This window comes from Loxodonta africana, chromosome 7, assembly GCF_030014295.1.
Source record: "Loxodonta africana isolate mLoxAfr1 chromosome 7, mLoxAfr1.hap2, whole genome shotgun sequence".
Lineage (NCBI taxonomy): Eukaryota > Metazoa > Chordata > Mammalia > Proboscidea > Elephantidae > Loxodonta > Loxodonta africana.
This window is the reverse complement of record NC_087348.1, coordinates 125,071,407-125,088,312: the sequence shown is the minus strand read 5'-3', so window position 1 is coordinate 125,088,312 and position 16,906 is coordinate 125,071,407. Positions and strand designations below refer to the sequence as shown.

The window sequence follows — 16,906 nt, the reverse complement described above, 5'->3', positions numbered from 1 at the left end:
CACACTTCATACTGCCTTGGTTTACCTATACTGAATATACAAGTCTCTTCAAATTCTTCTTCAAGATGTAATTCAAAATTGAATATAATTTTCTGGTTAAGTAGTTTACTTTCAAATGGACTCAACAAATATCTAAAAAACTTGTCTTTTTTTTTGAAACTGACAATTACTACATTACTTCTTTAAGGAAGTAATCACACTGTCAGATGGTGTTTAACTTTTGATCGAATAGAGCCCCAGGACTTTTCCCACTTAAAACTCTGTGAAAATTCTTCCTCATAGGTTTGCATAATCAGTGTGTAATGTTATAGGTACATCCATTTATCTTCCTATTTCGTATTCATTCTGGTTCATATATTCAATACCCTCCCTCTTCTCTGCACATTGAAAATCCTGGTGGCATACTGGTTAAGTGCTACAGTTGCTAACCAAAAGGCCGGCAGTTTGAATCTACCAGGTGTTCCTCGGAAATTCTATGGGGCAGTTCTAGTCTGTCCTATAGGGTCGCTATGAGTCAGAATCAACTCGACAGCAATATTTTTTTTTCCATTGCTTTTTATTCTAGCCTTTTCATCTTATGAAGTAAATTTATATCTTAATTATTTTATCTAACGCTGATTATTTTTCTGAGAATTTTGTCATTTCTAACCTTGAAAAACTCCCTTTCTGTGTTTTTAATACCAAAATGTTTATGTTTTTATCCCCAAAATATTGATCCTGAAGGATGAAGGTAGATTCCTTTGTCTCCCCAAAGGAAATTTCCCCCTGACTTGGAATGTGTCCAATCAGCAGTGAACTGACTTAACAATGTTAACAACTAGCCCAAGGTTCTCCTCCTAAAAATGTATTTCCTCTTCTCTGGCTTCATACATAGATGATGCTGTGAAGAGTGTCAACCAGGAAAGCCAGGAATGCCATTATTCATAATGATTCTTGTCTCTTGCAGTTTCTCAGGCAGTGCAGGACAAACCAGCTGACCTCACATCCTCAGAGCCAAGAGGGATACTTAAGCTTTGCTCACCAGAAACAGCACAAAGGATATGGAATGAAAAGTCAGCCGAGGTGTTGTGGTCAGAACGCAAGGATCAGGAGTGAAAGAAACACTTGAGACGATTTCAAAGTGCAGTGGCTCTTTCTTAGAGCCAATTTCCTGGAGGAGTTCTCGAAGATCATCATGTTGCTTTTCTTATATAGAGGATTCCTATTTCCTAGTATTCCAGGGTGATGTGGAGAATCCCAAGTGTCCCAAGTTTGGTCTGATAAATTGAGTGATTAACAGCAACAACTAAGCCCAAAACCCCTATTGAGTGTTTACTATGTGTCGGACATTGTTGTAAGCATTTATGTATAATAACGTCTTTAAACCTCAAATAGCTTATATTAGTTATTAGAAAACTGAAACATAGATAGTTAAGTATTTTGCCCCAAATCGAACAAATGGGATTTGGAGGAGTCATTTTTAAAATTCAGTCATTCAAGCTTCAAAGCTGGTGCATCACTTACAACCTTAATTCTCAAAAATAGTTTAAGCTTATCCTCTTTTACCATGTGAGCATTCGTAAGCTTCATCTCCACTCCTGTAGTCTGACTCATTCCCTTCCCCATTTTTGTCTATGGTTCATAGAATTTGGCTTCTGGATGGGGTTAAGAGAGAAGAAACTGCCTTAGACCCTCCAGGTGAATATTTAGTTTAGGGTCTCTCCATTACAGAAAACCAGACTGTGCATCTGATCTGTATTTTTCACAGATGTACCCCATAGGAGAAAAGTCGAGCCGCACGCGCCTTGCTCTCATTATCTGCAACACAGATTTTGAGAGTCTTCCCAGGAGGACTGGTGCTGATGCTGATATCAGAGGGATGAAGACACTGCTAGAAGGACTGGGGTACAGAGTGAATGTGAAAGAAAATCTCACTGCTTCGGTAAAGTCTATTACACGTTAGAAAAAATGGCCATATACATCATACTCCTAAAAAGATTTAGAAAGCTTGGCTTTTGCACCAGGAAATTTGAGCTTGTGATATTCTAGATTATACTCTTCTCTTTGGAGGTTAATTAATGCTACAAATTCCACTGCAATGCAGAGAGCTGTAGCAAGAGCCTGTGGAACTTTTATTAGAAAGTGTCCTATTGACTCAATAATGCCCTCTTTTCTCTGTACTAACCCAACCCAGCCCAGTGCCGTCGAAAATCCCTAAATGACTTCTTATAGCCCTTTTCTTCACCTTCCACTGAACTGAGACTTAAATTTTCCTTTCCATTCCATTGTTTTGTGTATTACCCAGCAATACCTTAAGTGTCCATTTGATTGCCAAGTGCCATGATAGTGAATCACAAAGTCCAAAATCAGTTGTCTGGCTTTTTTCAGGACATGACTGCAGAACTGAAGGCGTTTGCTGACCGCCCAGAGCATGGGACCTCTGACAGTACTTTCCTGGTGTTCATGTCTCATGGTGTTCGGGATGGTATTTGTGGGAAGAAGTACTCCAAGGAAATCCCAGATATATTAGAAGTCAACACCATCTTTCAAAGCTTGAACACCTGGAACTGTCCCAAATTAAAGGACAAACCCAAGGTGATCATCATCCAGGCCTGCCGTGGTGGTGAGTGCTGAAATTTGGTAGAGCTTGAGACCTTCAAGTACTAACATCATCTGTATACATCCAGTAATTTTCACTTTTCTTGTGTCTGTTACTTAATGACAAAGAATAGCTTTTGTGAGTTGTGTGACTGGCTGGTAGATATTTGTTCTGTAGTTAACTAAAAAGAGGCTACTTTTAGTTCTGAGACTTTGATATTTAGAATTTGTTAGAATTTCTTTGAGGGTGAAGAAAGAATAACAATAGGAATTGTTGAAACAACTATCCTGAGATGTATGTGTGTATATTCATGTGGATGAAAATGAGAGACAAATGAATTAATAAATATAGTTGAACAGAAGTTTAGGAGAGAAAGTTTGTCTTCTGGCAGCTGCTAATAACAAGAAACTTATTTTTCCAGAGAACCAAGGAGTGGTGTGGTTAAAAGATTCAGTAGAAATTTCTGCAAAAAGCTCTTCACTGGTTCCAGAAGATTTTGAGGATGATGCCATTAAGAGAGCCCATGTGGAGAAGGATTTTATAGCTTTTTGTTCTTCAACGCCAGGTAATGGGAGGCCTCTGGCATTACCAATGCAGAAACTCACACCCACCCATTAGATTCCTGTGTTGAACTTTAGATGGGGCTTTTCAAAACCAACTCAAGCATTCCTGCCAGTCACACCTTCAATTCCCCTTATCCACAGAGCCCAAACATACATGTATTTGCACTGAATTAATAGTTAGTAAACTCCTCCATGGTGCAAACATTTTTCTTGAAACTAAAGGATACCAGAGAATGAAATTCAAGAGTAGCTACACTGAAATAAATGAGAATCTGACTCTACAGAGAAAAGATCCATAACAGTAATCACTGAACAGTCCAATTTGCCTAGACATTTTGCATTTATAGCAGAATAGTGTGGGGGAATAGCAGAAAGGCAGACAAGGTAATCAGGGTCATAAGTGGAAAAGGTTTTAATTACAAGTACGGAGTGAATCAAACAGCACAGATCTTAATGATTACACATTCTAAATCTAGTCTTTGGAGTAAGAGCCCTGGAATTATATCCTGGCCATGTCATTTAGTATTTTCTAAGTTAGTTCCAGTTATTTAGCTTCTCTGAGTTTTCTTTGAATTCCTCACTAACATATGTGAACAAAAATAACATTGTTCTACGGACTAAATTAGATAATACATGTGAAATATTGGATGTGACGCAGAATAAACCACCATGCTATCAGGAAAGGTGTTATTATTTTGAAGCACAGATTTTACCTTCGATCAGTTTTCCTCCCAAGGCTTAAAATAAAGGTCATTTGAATACTTTCATCCACTATGTTTTGCAGTTTCCTGGAGACTCACATTTTCTTGGTTACTTCTGGCTCTAACCCCTGTCTTTGTTCAAATAATTTAGTTTATGGATTATATCCTGCAATGAGACTGCCATCCATCAAGAGATACCTTTGTTCTGAATTGTGATGACCCATGTCCTGATATAGAACTCAATGTTTTTTTTTCCCCCAATGACCAAAAACCACCACCACCACTACCACCACAAGCCAAAACCCCACACATTTGTACCTTAAGTATATTTAGCACAATTTACTGAATGCTTCGAGAAGTAAAGAGTTTACATAGCTGTGATAAAAAAGACCTCAAATTTAATATTAGACATTAAAAAAAGACATTAGTCTTCCTTAAAATCCTTTGATCTCAGCTTTCCGTGGGAGATTTCCCACTGGCTATACAGCCCCATGTGGGCCTCTGGATTCTCAACATGCATCTTCCTGTATTTTTTCTCTTTTTTTTTTCTTCTTCCGTTTCCTCGCTTCTCCATTCCAGATGGCTTCTAGAAACTTTCACTCCTCTATCTTCAGTTTCCACTACTAAACCTAGCCTCACATTCCCAACCACACCATAGTGCTCTCCTGAGTAAAGTAACCATCAACTCCCTTCATTTCACAAAGGACTTGCAGTGGTACCTGCCCCTACCCTCTCTTCCATCCACTTCTTTAACTGGAACTATCCTCACAAGACAGCAATGGTTTTAAACAGAATTTATGCTTTAATCGTCATACATTATCACTGGCTAAACTGTTTGGTTAAAGAGCTTATCCACGTCATATACACAGCTCTTGCTACCACTTTCCTCTTATACATTTCCTTTTATACTTTAAAAATATCTTCACTACTTCTAAGCTTCTACTATTCTATATAATTATTATCTTCCTTAATATTCCCGCACTGCGTAAGATCTCATTGTCCTTCAATAAGGTATTATCTTTTTTCCCCTTAATTCTTCCTAGGTTTGCACTTTCTTTCTTATGGTACCATTTTTGTAATTAGCATTTTTGTCCTGTAAATACCTTATGATCCAATATTATTTTATGTTCATTAAATTATTTATAAAATATATGTTTAAAAGTTAATATAATAGTCCTGTATATATATTAAAAAAAAAAAATCCAAAAAACAAAAACCTTGTCATTGAGTAGATTCCAACTCATAGCTACCCTATAGGACAGGGTAGAACTGCTCCACAGAGTTTTCAAGGAGCACCTGGTGGATTCAAACTGCCAACCTTTTGGTTAGCAGACATAGCTCTTAACCCCTATGCCACCAGGGTTTCCATTGTCCTGTATAGACTGGTGGTGTAGTGATTAAATGCTACGGCTGCTAACCAAAAGGTTGGCAGTTTGGATCCACCAGATGCTCCTTGGGAACCCTATGGGGGCAGTCCTACCCTGTCCTATAGGGTCACTATGAGTTGGAATTGACTTGACGGCAGTGGTTTTTTTTTTTTTCCTTGATATAGACTGGGTATTATACTCTCCTAGCCTTTGTTAGCCACTTATGTTGCATTACATCTAACTCTCAAATATCTTTTTGTAGCAGAAATCATTACCCTTTCCTTTATGGTTGAGGACATTGACTTTCACAGTGTATTACTAACTTAAATCAGAGTAAGCAAGTGGCAGTCTTGAAGTCCACAGTAAGGAATTTCTTCCTCAAGACCCAATCACTCCCCTCTACTCCATTCTGCCCTTCCCTACATTTGTGGCTCCTTGAATTCAGGTGTTAATGTAATATATGGTATATATGGTCCATCTTAATATCTGGACCATATATAGTACCTTTAACAATTGTCCAGTGTCAGTAAAAATATTCTTAGTGAACTTTGACTATATTCACTGAAAAATGGCCTATGACGTATAGACAACAGGGTAAGCCTGAAAGCCTGCCTAAGCTAGAGCCGAGCTCTCAGGCCTCCTTCCCTGTGGCAAGTCAGGGGTTTGTCATGAGACTTTAAATGTGCTTTCTTCATAGATAACGTTTCTTGGAGACATCCAAAGTTGGGCTCTCTTTTTATTATGAAACTTATTGAAAAATTTCAAGACTATGCCTGGTCCTGTGACCTGGAGACAATTTTCCGAAAGGTAAGCTCCTAAGCTTTTCCCACCCTACTTCTTGGATGTTCAGCTGCTCCACTTGGAAGCCTGCAGAGCAGCTCTGAACATGTTTATCCTCCAGTAATGTCTACCTTTCTAGATGGGCCCTGAGGTTCTTTGCTGAGGTGGTAAACCTGGAAGCCATACCCAACCTGCTATGATGCAAAACCACTAGAAAACAACCGTTTACTTTAACTACCCTCGTGCTCTGAATAGTCAGCTAGTGGCCCTAATCTGCCCGTGCCCGTGTAGCTATCAGATCCAGTCACAGATTTAAAAAGTCTGCATTCCGTGCTTGAAAGTGTATATTGCTATGATTCCTTACAGATGCAAAGACTTTTTTTCATTTCATTTATTTTGCTATATTCATTGCAATTTTTCCAGTTTAAGCGAAGATTCATTCAGAAAAATATGTCTAAGGATTTTCTTTTCTCTTTTAGGTCCGACTTTCATTTGAGGTGCCAGATGGTAAGGCACAGATGCCCACTGTTGAAAGAATGACTTTGACTAGATATTTCTACCTTTTCCCAGGATGTTAAATAAGTAAGTTGTATCAGTGTCTCTGGCAGGTGTGTGTGTTTGGTAGGGTAAGAGGGAGAGGGCAAAGGTTAAAACTCCATCGTGGTCCAGGTCTAGTATAATAAGCAGGGGACATTATCTGCTACTCAGTGCAGAGCACACTATTCTTCTCTCATAGCTCCAGAGAGTGGGGTGGCCCTGTCTCAGGGTTAGCTGATATTGATTGAGTGGTGGCCATAATGAATCCTCAGTTTGGATTTTCTTCCCTTTCACTTCAACAGGTATAGCACAGACTATTATACATATAGCATGGATCATTATGAGTCAGAATAGACTCGACAATAATGGGTTCATTCCCTTTTACTTGAGGCTTTATGGTTCAATGGAAGAATTCTCACCTCTCATGTGGGAGACCAGAGTTCAATTCCGGGTCAATTCACTCAATGCACCTCGTGGGCAGTCACCACCTGCCCATCAGTGGATGCTTGTGTGTTGCTATAATGCCTCCCAGTCTAAGATCTCCCAGACTAAGATGGACTAGGAATAAAGGCCTGGTGATCTACTTCCAAAAATTAGTCAATGAAAATCCTATGGATAACAATGGGACATTGTCCTATCTGCAGTCAATCAAATGGATATCACAGAGCTGGGCAGGGTTTTGTCCCACTGTGCATGGAGTCACCATGAATTGGGAGCTGATTTGGAAGCAGCTAACAACAGCAGCAATATTCCCTTTTACAAAAGTGTTGTTGATAGGTGCCATTGAGTAGGTTCCAACTCATAGCAATCCTATGTACAACGGAATGAAACATTGCTCGATCCTGCACCATTCTCACAATTGCTGTTATGCTTGAGCCCATTGTTGCAGCCAGTGTGTCAATCCATCTTGTTAAGAGTCTTCCTCTTTTTTGCTGGCCCTCTACCAAGCATGATGTCCTCCTTCAAGGACTGATCCCTCCTTTGCAAAAGCATATGCCCCCAAAGATGGTATGATCTTATAATTTTCATTTTTTTAGTACAACAATTTTTCAGGTGTTTTCTTTCCTTTTTTTTTTTTATTTTCTTTTTACTATAGGAAGCAAAGAAATCTGTCATTCTGCGCCCATTTTTGGAATCACATCTGCAGAGCATGGACTTTTCTTTAAACATTCAATAAATCTGAAATAAAAATGAAAGTCTGTGCGTCTGGGTTTTTTACCAAACTGAGAGGACAGGGGCTGGAGTAGGAAGGGGGTCTTGAAGTTGGAATCTTTCGACTTGTTTCATATGAGATAAACTCACTAATAACATCATTCTTTCAAAAAATCTTGTTCTGGGCATTCTGCTTTATAGATAGAATGAGAGAGTAGATACTTGATGTCAAAGAATTTGGAGCTTGGCAGGAGAGATGTGTAGAAAACTGAGAGTTACAACAAAGTGTGATGAGTTATTTACCTGAATTCTCAGAGTTTACCACTGACAGAGCCATGACTAGAACCTACATACTTCTATCCTTCTTTAAGGTACTTGAGGGATACAAAATAAGTTTGACTCAATCCCAGACCCCTAGCAGTGTATATCTTACTGAGAAGACCAGAGAGCCAACAAACATGAAAAAATTAGTGCACAGTACATGACATCATATGAATAACACTGAGGTGTGAGCTATATACAAAATAATGTCCCTCAACACACAATACAGGAGAGGTCAGCACAACTGGACTATACCAAATGCAAAGAAGTTTCCTGAATAAACCAACACTTTGAAGGCCAGTATAGCAGGAGCAGGGGCTTGGGGACCACGGTTTCAGGGGACATTTAGGTCAATTGGCATAATAAAATCTATTAAGAACACATTCTGCATCCCACTTCGGAGAGGGGGGTCTAGGGTCTTAAATGCTAGCAAGCAACTATCTAAGATGCATCCATTGGTCTCAGCCCACCTGGAGCAAAGGAGAATGAAGAACACCAAAGACACAAGGTAATTATGAGCCCAAGAGACAGAAAGGGCCACATAAACCAGGCTACATTAGCCTGAGACCAGAAGAACTAGATGGTGCCCAGCTACAACCAATGCCTGCCATGACAGGGAACACAACAGAGAATCCCTGAAGGAGCAGGAGAGCAGTGGGATGCAGACCTCAAATTCTCGTAAAAATGCCAGACTTAATAGTCTGACTGAGACTGGAAGGACCCCAGAGGTCATGGTCCCCAGACTCTCTGTTAGCCCAAAACAGTAACCATTCCCAAAGCCAACTCTTCAGACAGGGTTTGGACTGTACTGTAAGATAGAAAATGATATTGGTAAGGAGTGAGCTTCTTGGATCAAGTAGACACATGAGACTATGTGGGCAGCTCCCGCCTGAAGGGGAGATGAGAAGGCAGAGGGGGACAGAAGCTGGCTGAAAGGACATGAAAATAGAGGGTGGAGAGAAGGAGTATGCTGTCTCATTAGGGAGAGAGCAACTAGGAGTATATAGCAAGGTGTATATAAATTTTTGTATGAGAGACTGACTTGATTTGCAAACTTTCACTTAAAGCACAATAAAAATTTGAAAATAACTAATGTCCCTGTGTGATGTGGTGATAATAAGTTTGGGGTGAAAGCCTTTAGTCAGCAAGTTTTAGGCTTAGGAAGGGCTGGAAGAACTACCCCTTCACTTGCAAGTTTAAGCCCCTTCCTAATCTAACCCATCATAAGAGAAAATGAATTCAAAGACTCTCAAAATTGAACATGCTGATTAATCAGTAGATAAGAACTGCTTTGGGTGAAGGGGAAGACAACACTCAATACATGGAAGGTCAGCTCAATTGGACTGGACCAAAAGCAAAGAAGTTTCCAGGATAAAATAAATGCTTCAAAGGTCAGTGGAGCAGGGGCTGGGGTCTGGGGAACATGGTTTGAGGGGACTTCTAAGTCAATTGGCAAAATAATTCTATTATGAAAACATTCTGCATCCCACTTTGAAACGTGGCGTCTGGGGTCTTAAATGCTAACAAGCGGCCATCTAAGATGCATCAATTGGTCTCAACCCACCTGGAGCAAAGGAAAATGAAGAACACCAAGGTCACACGACAACTAAGAGCCCAAGAGACAGAAAGGGCCACATGAACCAGAGACCTACATCATCCTGAGACCAGAAGAACTAGTTGGTGCCCGGCCACAATCAATGACTGCCCTGTCAGGGAGCACAACAGAGAACTTCTGAGGGAGCAGGAGATCAGTGGGATGCAGACCCCAAATTCTCATAAAAAGACCATACTTAATGGTCTGACTGCGACTAGAGGAACCCCGGCGGCAATGCTCCCCAGACCTTCTGTTGGCACAGGACAGGAACCATCCCCGAAGACAACTCATCAGAAATGAAAGGGACTGGTCAGCGGGGGGGAGAGAGATGCTGATGAAGAGTGAGCTAATTAAATCAGGTGGACACTTGAGATTGTGTTGGCAACTCCTGTCTGGAGGGGGGATGGGAGGATAGAGAGAGAGGGAAGCTGGCAAAATTGTCACGAAACGAGAGACTGAAAGGGCTGACTCAATAGGGGGAGAGCAAGTGGGAGAAGGGAGTAAGATGTATGTAAACTTACATGTGACAGACTGATTGGATTTGTAAATGTTCACTTGAAGCTTAATAAAAGTTAATTAAAAAAAAAAAAGAAAAAAAAATTGAGCATGCTGCAGCCTTTTTTTTTTTTCCTTTCACTGCCTGTTCTTTTAGACAGCTCCTTTGTGCTATCATGCGTTCCTTCTATGACAGCCTGAGCCAAGTTTTGTGATCATTCTGTTCAGACGATATGAAAACGGGGAGGTGAAAAATCAGCCTCCATGAAAAATAAAATTTTAAGGAAGTCCTAGGCAGTTAAAAAAAAAAAAAAATCATGGGTACCTTCAGAACTCCCTTCCCATACGAGAATAAGAAGACAGAGGGGGAAAGATAATATTATCATTGCCATTAAAACAAGAAACAGAGAGCATTTGAGCACCTTATCAGAAAGGAAGTCATATCCAGTAGTTCTGACAGCTTCAGTATTATGTTTAGGTAAGCAGAGGTAGAAATAGGGAGACAGAAGAGGAGAAGAGAAAGGCAGGGAAAGAGAGGCCTGGAGGCAATGGAGAGAGAAAAGAAAAAGCAGTCAGAAGAGCCAGTCTTCAGGGTAAAATTTTGCCATTTCTATTTCTTTCTTCCTACAGTAAGAAACAAGAGGTCAGGACTGGAAAACCATTTTGCTGAGTACTGGGGACTTCCTGACAATGAACTGAGACGTTCTGACCAGCAGTTGCACAATCTGTGATTAGCTATCCCCACCCCTGCAATGAGGAAATACGTAATAACTTTCATTTTGCTCTATGTGGCTCTTCTTTGAGGAAGAAGAAGATCATTGAGGCTGTTTACCTATGGCTGGTAAGTTGGGGTCCTTTTCTGACTAGGGGCTTCAATCTTAGAGAATACTTCATTCACTGCTGTGTGACAGGCAAAAATAACAAAAGGGAAATGAGCCAAAAGCATGTAATCTAATTCCTTTTCTTTATTTGCTTTGTGTAACTGGAATCTAAGGAGCCTTGGTGGCACAGTAGTTAAAGCACTCTGCTGGTACCCACAAAATTCAGAGGTTTGAATCCATCAGTTGCTCCGTGGGAGAAAGACATGGCAATTGGCTTCCATAAAATATTTACAGCCAGGGGAACGCCATGAGGTAATTACACTCGGTACTATAGGGTTGCTAGGAAACCCTGGTGGCTAACCAAAAGGTCGGCAGTTCGAATCCACCAGCCGCTCCTTGGAAACTCTATAGGGCAGTTCTACTCTGTCCTATAGGGTCGCTATGAGTTGGAATTGACTTGATGGCAGTGGGTTTTAGTTTTATAGGGTTGCTATGAATCAGATCTAACTCGAAGTCAATGGGGTTTTTTTTTGGTTACCTTAAATCTGGGGGCATTGTGTTAGAGACAGTGGAGAATGGTGGTCTCCAGATGTCTCAGAGCCAGGAAGAAACTAATTCTTTTCTTTCAGCTTCTAGAAAGCAAAGGAAAAAAGAGTAAGGCCAAGCACATTAAGTGATTTGTTTAAGACATCTCTGAAAATTTCCAAATGCATTCTGAAATCATCTCTTCTTCCCCTTGACTCAGAATTAGTCATCTGGGTCATAAACATTGCTCCCAGTGTCAGAACTGAAAGCCACACCCCTTTGCCTTTTCTTACATTGAATTACACTTTTGAAGTGACTTTTTAAAGAACCTCTCTTTTTTCTCCCCTTTCTTTCTAGTCCTGGTGCTTACTAGTCTAACTCCCTGTCTCTGGGATTGCTATTACAGCTTTTTAACTGGTCTCTCTAGCTCTAGGATTTAACCCCTCCGGTCTACCCAGCACACTGCTTTCAGGTCAAGTTTCTTACAGAAGCTGAAAAAGCATAAGAGATAGAGGCAAGAGCTATTTATGCAGCTGGTATTTAAACCCGTCATCACTTATTTGGCTTCATTATCTTCATTTCAAAAGGAAGAGGTTGGACTAGATCAGTGGGTTCTAAATATTTTAGCATATTTGATTAATCTGTAATTGTTTTTATTTAAATTCAGATAACTGCTTTCTCCCTGAAGCTGAATTGTTCCACCTTAATTTGTCTGGTAGTAGACTGTAGAGATTTATATTCTTTTAAAGACCTGCAGACAATTCTTACGTAGATGGCCTATCATAAATTTCTCTGTAGATTGTTATTATTGGAAGACATGATTATTTAGGTACCTTTCAGTTCTCATGCTGCTAACCAAAAGGTCAGGAGTTCGAATTCACCAGGCACTCCTTGGAGACTCTATGGGGCAGTTCTACTCTGTCCTACAGGGTCGCTATGAGTCGGAATCGACTCGACGGCAGTGGGTTTGGTTTGTTTTTTTTATTTCTGTTCTCAATTCCTCGTTATTGTTGTTGTTAGGTGCCATGGAGTCAGTTCCAACCCACTGCAACCCCACGCACAACAGAATGAAACACTGCATGGTCCTGTGCCATCCTCACAATTCTATGCCTGCACCCATTGTTACAACCACTATGTCAATCCAGCTTCTTGAGAGTCTTGCTCTTTTTCGCTGATCTCTACTTAACCAAGTGTGATGTCCTTCTCCAGGGACTGATCCTTCTTGATAACCTGTCCAAAGTATGTGAGACATAGCCTCACCATTCTTGCTTCTAAGGAGCATTCTGTTTGTACTTTTTTCAAGACAGACTTGTTCATTCTTTGGATAATCCACAGTATATTCAATATTCCTCCCCAGCACCACAATTCAAAGGTATCAATTCTTCTTCGGTCTTCCTTATTCATTGTCCAGCTTTCTCATGCATATGAGGCAATTGAAAACACCATGGCTTGAGTTTTGTTTTCTCAGTTTCTAGGTACCTGTTAATGTAATTTTCTCATTCAGAAACACAATGGGTCCCTATTGTCTTTAAGACCAAAAAAATTCTAAACTTTTCACACAAATTTCCTAACTTTGAAAATATATTTATCCATTTTCCATTAATCCCCTGAAAGCATAATTTCAGTTTCAGATGAAATTTTTTTCCACTGTATTTATCTAACTCATAGTTCTTTGCTATTGTACTGCTTTATTCATTTGATTTTCTCTGTAGTATAATTCTTTCTAGGGTTCATATTATCTCCAGACATTTAAACTTAAGCTTCTAGAATGCAGGGAATGCTTAGACAATAGATGTGAAGAATATAAAGGCACTACACAAGGACAAGTTAAGTGGCTCAATAAATGTAACCAGTCGAGTTTGGTTGACATTGTTAACTAACTCTCCTGAGGAACAGTATCACCGAATGTGTTAGAACATTACATCAACTTGCCTGGGGCAAAAAATGAGGTCTTGGCAGAGTTTTGCCTCTTAAATTATTTCCTCTATTTCCATTATCACTGCAACCTCTATTCAGTAATTATTATAATAACAACAGCAAAAAACACATCAACACCCAATTTATGAGCCCTTACAGTACGACGGGTACTTACATATGCTCTCTGAGTGAATATTAAAAACTACCCGACAAAGTTAGTTCTATTATCTCATTTCCATTTCATAGGTGAGGAAGATATTTTGACAGAGGGTAAGTTGCCTTGGGAGCACACAACTTTGGCACTCCATTTTTTCCAGGAGTATCAGGGAAGCTTCCCTGAAGGAAATGGCATCTAATCTGAGACCGGTAAAACAAATAAAGAGTAGCGGTGGGAGGAGGAGGAATGTGGGAGTGGGGAGACTGCATACATAATGATCCCCAGTAGGGATTTTCTAGAAACTGAAAGAAGACCAGAGGGTTTGAAATGTAATGTGCAACGTAGGGGTAGTAGCAGGAGATGCAGGAATAGGCAGACCACAGTTCATAAAGAATCAGTAGGTCTTGTGTGTTTGTGTCCTAAAAAACCAAAAAAACAAACCCTTTGCCATCGAGCAATTCCAACTCATAGCAACCCTATAGGACAGAGTAGAGCTGCCCCATAAGGCTTCCAAGAAGCCCCTGGTGGATTTGAACTGCCAACCTTTTGTTTCCTAGGGCTAATGTAATAATTTACCATAAAATGGGAGGTTTGAAACACTAAAGACTTATTCTCTTACGATTTTCCAGGTTCAAAGTCTGTAAAACAAGTTGTTGGCAGGGTCTTGCTCCCTTTGAAGCCTCTAGGGGAGGAACTTTCCTTGTCTCTTCCAGTTTCTGGTAGCTCCAGGCATTCCTTGGCTTGTGGTGGTGTAACTCTAAGCTCTGCCTCCATCTTCACACAGGTATCTTCCCTCTGTGTCTGAGTTTGTATCTGTGTTTCTCCTTTTCTTCTTATAAGGACACCTATCACACTGGGTCAAGGCCAATCAAATCCAGTATGACCTCATTTTAACTTGATTATATCTGTGCCTATTTCCAAATATTCCACCTTCACATGCATCAAAGGTTAGGGGTTCAACATTTCTTTTCTGGCGGGGGGAGTTGGCACATTTGAACCTATGATTCCACCTACAACACCTTCTCAAAGGGTCTGTAGCTTATTCCAAAATAAATGAGAAGGCCTAGATGAGATTAAGTGGAAAGATTTCACGACCAAATCTAGATTTTGGAATACTCACTCTGCTTCATTGTGAAGACTAGATTAGAAAGGGACAAGAGTAGATTTGAAAGGTTCATGGAGTAATTTAAAAAAAGAAAAGAAAAAGGAAGAATAGTAATCTTAATTAGAGTAATTATCGGCTAAAACTGAGAGGTACGCTCAGGTTCTACAAATATTTAGCAGATAAAGTCAATACGATTTGGAGCGAGATGGAAAATAAAATATAAAGATGTCAGAAGAGGTTCAATGTCATCAAATTTTACTAGATTTGTGTACTTGGGGGTTATATATGTTCATTTATTAGTACAGAAAATGAAAGAGGTGGATGAAAAATGAGCACGTTGGCTTTAAAAAGCCCAGTTTAAAGAGTCCGTGAGATATCTAGAAAAGCTGTCTCATGATCTGTTGGATATATGAGTCTCAATTGTGAGATCCACTTCTGGGCTGACTCGATACATTTGGAAGACATTCAAACAAAGCTAATTATTGAAGCCATAAGAATGTGTAGATGATGGGAAGAGAACCTAATGCTGAACCTCTGGTTTTATTGCTACCATATTTCTCCTCACACTATTCATCTAGTCCAATCTCTCCTAGCTTGTTTATGACACACACACACACACACAAAACAGGAACCCTGAGGTCAGACAGAGTAAATATTCCACACATTAGCCTGTATGCTCTTTGCATTTCTTCTCTCTCTGTTTCAACACTTGTATACTATATTTCAAGACCAGCGCTTTGCTACCTCTTCAAAGAAGCTTCTGTGACTGTACACACTGGAATTTACCCAGTCTTCCCTGAGTTCCTGAAGCACTTTCATTGTTTTACATAGCTCTTGACCAAGCATAATGTAACACAGAGTGACGATTAAGGGTGCGGGCTTTGGATTCTGAATCTCTGGGTTTCAACTCCTGTACCCCACTTAGTATATATATTACATATACATTTGGGTAATTTACTTAATTGACTTTTCTGTGTCTATATTCGCTTTTCCATATAATAGAGATATTGGATATAATTATTAGATGCTAATAATTATAATGATCTATATTGCTTTATATGTTTTTTTATCACAATTAGTGCATACAGCATTAGTTGCTATTAATTGATATTAAACCAAAACCAAACCTACTGCCGTCAAGTCGATTCCAACTCATAGTGATCCTATAGGACAGAGTAGAACTGCCCAGTAGAGTTCCCAAGGACCACCTGTAGGATTCGAACTGCTAACCTTTTAGTTAGCAGCCATAGCACTTAACCATTACACCACCAGGATTTTCTAATTGATATTAGGTAACTTTTATTCATGTTTGGTAACTTCCATATGCTTTTATTTGCACAGTAAACACTACTGAAAGAATAACTTATGATAACATGAACAATGAGATTGGTGCTTCCAAGCCAGAGTTCTTGTTCAATATCATGGCACCTTTTTTTTTTTTTTTAAGAAAATATCACTTTGTGTCACAGATATCCTTACATCTAGATGAACTGGACAACTACCTTTATAGAGTTAATTGAGAAATGATGAGATGTCTTGCCTTCCCATCTACCACTCTGCCCAAATCATACCTGTAGTATTAAAACATAAGAATTATGACTTTGGTCTATATGTTCCCCCATAAAAATTCAAATGGCCCTAGGGGGTGGCAATTTAACCAGGTGTCATATTAATCTGCTATATAAAAAGATTACTCATTATACTATTTTCAATTCTAAATGTTGATTGAGAATAAGATATGAAATAATTAGAGCTCATTCATTTGTGTATTCAGAAAACATGTTAAGTAATTTAAAACATTTAAACACAACCATGTAGATACAGCATGTATGTAAAAAGTTGTGGATTCAAAGACATAGTGCTTTCACCAAGGAAATGAAATACAGGGAAGAGGAAAGATTGTATAGTCTAGTGGGCGGAATTTACAGTCTAGGTAAGGGTGTTTCGAGGAGGAAGAGAAAGGGCATTAATGTTGCCTTACAGAATACATTCCAGGTGGATAATCATCATCATAATCATGAACTATGGGCAAGAGAAAGGAAATATAGGAACAGAGGATGGCTGGGAAGTTAGCATTAGGCTCAATGCCACAGACAGGAGATGAAAAGGTACCAAAGAAAATCTTAACTGATAATGAATCATTAAATGCAGTCTAGTACGAATTTGACAAAGTGGGAGGAGTCTACAGGTACAATGAAAGAGTATTCAGTTTATTGGGGAAATGGTGAAATAGTTAGAAGGTCTTTTTTTTTTTTTAAGGCTATTACATATTATACAGAACTCTCTCTAAAGT

General features: G+C 39.5%; 1 protein-coding gene across 1 annotated transcript in view; it reads left to right on the top strand.

Moving 5' to 3' along the window:
* LOC100661933 (caspase-1-like) overlaps positions 1 to 16,906 on the top strand; it is a 47,906-nt gene that overhangs the window by 7,254 nt on the left and 23,746 nt on the right. The window contains exons 4-10 of the mRNA XM_023554706.2: positions 947 to 1,062; positions 1,748 to 1,921; positions 2,368 to 2,602; positions 3,000 to 3,143; positions 5,907 to 6,016; positions 6,469 to 6,565; positions 13,598 to 13,621. Of these exons, the coding sequence (XP_023410474.1) occupies positions 947 to 1,062; positions 1,748 to 1,921; positions 2,368 to 2,602; positions 3,000 to 3,143; positions 5,907 to 6,016; positions 6,469 to 6,565; positions 13,598 to 13,621 (900 nt within the window). The remainder of the gene's footprint in view (positions 1 to 946; positions 1,063 to 1,747; positions 1,922 to 2,367; positions 2,603 to 2,999; positions 3,144 to 5,906; positions 6,017 to 6,468; positions 6,566 to 13,597; positions 13,622 to 16,906) is intronic.